A 5,665-nucleotide genomic window follows, 5' to 3' on the forward strand; every position below is an offset into this window, starting at 1 on the left:
CTTCACGGAGTGCGTCGATGCGCAAGCTGTCATCCAGAGAACAGGAGGGTTTAGCTAGCGCCTCACTGCAATCTTTAAAGGTCGTTTTCTCAAAATGAGTTTTTTCTCCTACTCTGAGTTCGAAATTTCAACTTCAGTAGCACGTACATACACCAAACCTTCCAGTTATATTCCCATCAATATTATGAAGGCTTTTACAGAAGGGTTTGTTCATATATAATTCATAGCCTGAATTATACAACATTGTATACCTAAAAACATGGCGAAAATGGATATTTTAGGGCTGTTGACAGTATTTTCTGATTTATGGAGTGATAAAAAGAGATATCCAATATTCCTTCTTTAAAAGCCTTAGATACTAATATGACTACAAAATGAAACAAGAATTTTGAATCTGGCTATATCCAAAGTTCAGATTTCGATTCCTGAAATGTGTTAAAATATGTGCATATTTAATGAGATAATGGGGAATTTGCATATTTAAACATGCTATTTCAGAAAACTGGTAATACAAAAGACAATTGCCTTATTGTAAGTAATTAACTGGAGAAATGTCTAGCTGATACCTTTAAGTTAAAAAAATTACCCTATTCACCTGGGGTGTCTCGCCTTAAGAGACATGCCACCATTCAAATAAAGCACTTGGCATATATGTTATCTGGAATGATTTATTGGTCATTGTAACTTTTAACACCAGTTTTGTTGTACATCATAATACCAATACACAACATTGACATTAGATTAGTGTTCATTTTGAACTCCCAGAGGCGTTGAGGCTAATGCAAAATGCAACACCAGTATAATGTGCATTCAACACTAGCTCAGTGTACATTTCTAACTCTCAAAGGTGTTATATGGGAGAAGATGTATCACTACTGTAGTGTTACTCTACACCAGGACAGTGTAACATTCAACACTATCAGTGTACATGTTTAACTCTCAAAGGTGTTATATGGAAGAAGATGTATCACTACTGTAGTGTTAACCAGGACAGTGTAACATTCAACACTATTAGTGTACATGTTTAACTCTCAAAGGTGTTAGATGGAGAAGATGTATCACTACTGTAGTCTTACTCTACACCAGGACAGTGTTGAATTGAAGATGCAGCCAACACTGTTAGTGTTATCGGCGTTGGGGTTCAGTGTTGGTGTTCACATCTTACACTCTTAGTGTTGGTATAGTAACACTGTGATAGTGTTATATTGTCAACACTTTGGAAAGTGTTAATTTAACACTTTGCTGGTGGTTTCAATATAAACTCTTTCATAGTTAAAATTAACTACATGGGTGTTGAATTTTTGATTTCAAATTTGCTGTGTGGAGCAGACATAATATTTATCTACATCTGTTGGGTGTGTTCAGTCTGTATTTACAAGATGTTGTATGAGATGAATGTGTTGGGACAGCAGCAGATCTCATGTTCTAAAATTTGACTGCATGATATACAGAATTGGGTTCGCCCTGGAAAACAACGGTGTTTTTCTTTCTGAGAGTGACTGAAAGATCCACCCTTTAAAACATTCAATGAAGGATCTGCACGTACACCTGAGAGCAGAGGAGTGAACAGAGTGATGAAGCTTGCCCAATCAAAATCATCTGGAAACATTCTGCTACTCATGTCATTTCCTCCCACTTTTTCCTATTTTCTCTCCATTTCCTCTTATGTTTTCTGTGCTGGAATAGCTTGCAACTGTGCCTCAGTGCATCATTTCATTGAAAACAGTCATTCTGGAATATGCACAACATTGACAAAAGGAGTATTTTTGTTGTTGCCACGATTAAGATAAAAATATTGATAACTCTCTATAGGGCAAATTTGAAGCTACAGCTTTCAAATAGCATAACTTCCAACTATTTTGTATGGAATAAAACACACAAGATAAAACGTTCTCATTCATGATTAATAGTAAGTTGTAATGACAATGGTTGATTTTGTTGCCTGTTAACAAACCAAGCTGTCCTAATGCTAGGCTAGGCTAACTGGCTGCTGGTAGCAGCTTTGTTTTTAGCAAATATATAGTCTACATATGAGATTGGTAGGTTATATAACTCTTTACAAGAAACTGATAAGCAAATGTCCCAAAATAGCAAACTATTCCATTAAAGAGGATATAATTTAGGTTCATAGTTTTATTCATAGTTTATACTTGAAATGCTTTAATGTTCAAAACCCATTGTTTATGTGGTACTCTGTCAGGATATACCTGTATTAACACTGTCTGAAACGCCCTGTTAGAGTGCCTGTTTCTTTGGACCCAGTCTGCTCTGAGTAGTTTTAGGAAAATAATTGTGCATATATTTCTCACGCCGTGGTTGGAGATAAATGAATGGACACCAGTATGGGCTATCGTATAAAGTCTGCATATGACATACGGAGGAAGGGGAGCCGTTATCTAACCCCATGTTTTCTGACCAAGGCAGCCCACAATAAACCGATTAAGTTATGTTATGTGGGTTGGCAGGCACTCCAGATCCCATTGTAGGCCTATGTGCACTGACAATGTTTTATTATTAATTACCCTTATAACTTACATAAGTCCCCTCTTTAGAAAAGAGCTCACAATTTGAAAATGAAGCAGAAACATCCTTGATGCCCTTACAGTGTTTGTTGAAATTGTTCTTTATCATAGCCTTTGATATTATATACAAAATTACCTGTATTTACTTAGACTCCGAAATGTTTACAAAATCTAATAAGGCATTTCGTAAGGACATTTACTGAGCACACTCACATTTCCCAAAAAGGTATAATGACATGTTATAATATAATTAAACAGAAATTAATTTTCACCAAATCAAGGGCGCCAACAGTAAAACGGATTTGTCTGCCTTTTTGCTTCAACCTGACATCATAATGATTTTAAATTATTACTAGAGTAACTTATATTTCTGTCTCTGAGTATTAGGGTTAATTTAACTTAAACATAATAGTGTGTTTTCTGTTGTGTCTATGTACATATCATAATGTTTCAATTTAATATTGGTGTTAAAATGGATTGGTTTCTATGCAGTCATCCTAACTCAATGTGCTTATTCTACACAGAGGTTCTCATAATGTTGTCATAGCTCAAACATTCAATACAAACCCACATCATAATATTCCTCAGGGAAACTCCAGCCTGTCCACTGTGTGTGTTTACCACTATCAAATTACAGAGATAATTTCATATGTTTCTCATGAATATAAAGTATTGAAGTCTTCCCCCAACATTTCATTTATGTAAATAACAGCAAACCAGTATTTTTTCTGAATTGATTTATTGAATAATGTATTTCATTATTTACAAGCATTATCGCAGAATGGAAGTTTTAGGAATTCTGCTCTTAATTCTTAGGTCCTCTTCCATGTTCTCCTCATTTTCCACATCCTTTTCTCTGTTCTTCTCCTTTTTCTCCTCTTCCATGTTCTCCTCCTCCTCCTCCTCCTCCTCCTCCTCCTCTTCCTTCTCTTCCTCCTCCTCTTCCATGTCCTCCTCCTCTTCCATGTTCCTTTTCTCGCTGGTTAATGGGAAGTCGATACAAGCATTTTAAAATGACTGAATCAGCAAGAGGGGCAGCCCAGTTTAAAGCACACATTAAGTTCTAAAATGTCTTACCCAGCGCCATATAGAGAGAATATGGCTCTGGTCTTACCTTTTCACCTCCTTTGCATCCTTCCTCGTTTCCCTCTTCATTCTCGGTCTAGATGAGGGAAACACTTCATAAGTACACATGTTTTCATGCCGTTAGTAATAGGCCTATTGCACTGTGAGAAAATAAACTCACCTTGTTCTCGTCTGTGATGGAAAGACAAAAAACAAATACAATTAGTTTTTGTTAAAAACATGTTATTAATTACAAAACAACTCCAAAGCATTCTTACAAATGAATCAAAACTGTAACAATTACTTAAAGACACTTACGATCACACATTTTGTCTTTGCAGTAAATGCAATGGAGCAGATGGTATTTTCCTGGGGAAACAAAACATTTGGAGAATTATAAAGCTTCCCAGCAGTTATTACAAATAAGCAACAATGCTGCTATTCCCATACATACTTGGTGTGGAAATAAAAAATATTTGTGCGTAATGTGTGTGTTCAGATGGTATTTATAAGGCGTCGTATGAAATAAAGATTGTGGGTGTGTCAGTGCTGCACGCAGGTCACATGTTGTTAAATGTGACAGTTGGATCATTCCATCACAGGTGAGGTTTGGGCTCGGCCTGGAAATCACCTGACAGTGGTTCTCCCTCTGAGAGTCAGAGCAGGGATGAAACGAAGTCAACATTTCAGGCCATTGGATGTACATGTTTGTACAACCGGTTTTTAAATGTATTTAATGATGGAGCTCGGGGGACTTCTTAAAGATTTGCCTGTTGTCTGTGTTGTTTTTAAATGTGTGTCACAATGGATCCCTTGTCTTGTATCTGCAAACCAAATCACGCCTCAAACAGGTTCTGCAGGTTACAGCACCCTTGCAGGATGTACAGTGGCAGCATAAATGAAGGCTAACATGTTTAATCTCAACAAAACATTTTACATTATATACCTTGCTGAGTAGCAGTGGTGGAAGTTTAGGGATACATTATATTAATAAAAGCAATCACTGATGCTTGGTGCTTAAACATTCAAACATCATAGTTAATGGACAATATTTCCCTGTTGTCACAATGTTGAGATGCAGATTCTTTACTGATAATTCACCGTTCTTTTCTATTTGTGCGGTTTACATTCCTCCTGATGTAAATGAAAAGAATGCACAACAGGAATGCACTACTGTTTATGTTGTTCTCGAGTCATGAATGAACTACAACCTCATTTCATTTAGCAACCCTGTGATCCACAATGATAATAAATGATCCTTAAATCCTTGTATGAGCAGCTAAATGTTGTGAACGATCCAAATAAATTAAGTGCACAGAGCTGTCCGGGTGTATAGTTGGATTATTATTACTGATGCATTGTTATGTATGTAACATTTTAATGTTTTATACTATTGGGAAGTTCTCATCTAATAATGCATCTTATTTTAAACACTAATATTATGCTTTACATGTAATATATCGTTTTTCAAAGTAACTACTAGACTCTCAACTGTAAGGAGGAGGTACCGCGTTATCAAGGTAAGTCTGACAACATTGTTCACATGTTTGTGCTGTAAATTCAAACAGCAAAAAATAACACCACTTGCTATTGTCTGGCTGCGTGTATACACTAATTATAGATCAGAATTCTGTGACACACCCTTAACTGTCTTCAGTCATTACAAAAACAGATCAGAGACGTAATCTGAGGTGATCCTAAAAGTTCACCTGAGGACAGACAAACATGTGGCTGTAGGCCTACAGGTGAGTATCGCAGTAGACAAACTAATCATTGTAACATGAGATTATCTGTCTGCAGATATCAACAATTCATGGTCGTATTGATCTATCTGAACATGCACAACCTTGATTGTTTGTTAATACCTCATGTATATGCAATAATATTATCTGTTTAACATTGTCAAATCAATTTGTAAATAAAAGTTATGAAACAATACAAAATGGAAAATAAGCAGGATTAAATAAAGCTTGAATAACTAATCTTGTGCGCTAGTGGAAATTCAACGGGGGGAGCCTCGCTGTGGGAAAATTCGACAGGTGGCCAGTCCGCCCCTGAGAAATGTCTATGCACACTGT

General features: G+C 36.3%; 1 protein-coding gene across 1 annotated transcript; it reads right to left on the reverse strand.

Moving 5' to 3' along the window:
- Positions 1-3,244: 3,244 nt before the first annotated feature.
- On the reverse strand, positions 3,245-4,500 carry LOC117549803 (bromo and FHA domain-containing protein DDB_G0267958-like). The gene is made up of 5 exons (XM_034221889.1): positions 4,042-4,500; positions 3,906-3,956; positions 3,769-3,779; positions 3,637-3,684; positions 3,245-3,501 (listed from the first exon to the last, which is right to left on the reverse strand). Exons 1-5 carry the CDS (start codon positions 4,291-4,293, stop codon positions 3,294-3,296), a joined length of 570 nt encoding a protein of 189 aa, XP_034077780.1. The 5' UTR covers positions 4,294-4,500; the 3' UTR covers positions 3,245-3,293.
- Between the last annotated feature and the right edge of the window lie 1,165 nt (positions 4,501-5,665).

This window comes from Gymnodraco acuticeps, unplaced genomic scaffold (genome assembly GCF_902827175.1).
Source record: "Gymnodraco acuticeps unplaced genomic scaffold, fGymAcu1.1, whole genome shotgun sequence".
In the NCBI taxonomy this organism is placed as follows: domain Eukaryota; kingdom Metazoa; phylum Chordata; class Actinopteri; order Perciformes; family Bathydraconidae; genus Gymnodraco; species Gymnodraco acuticeps.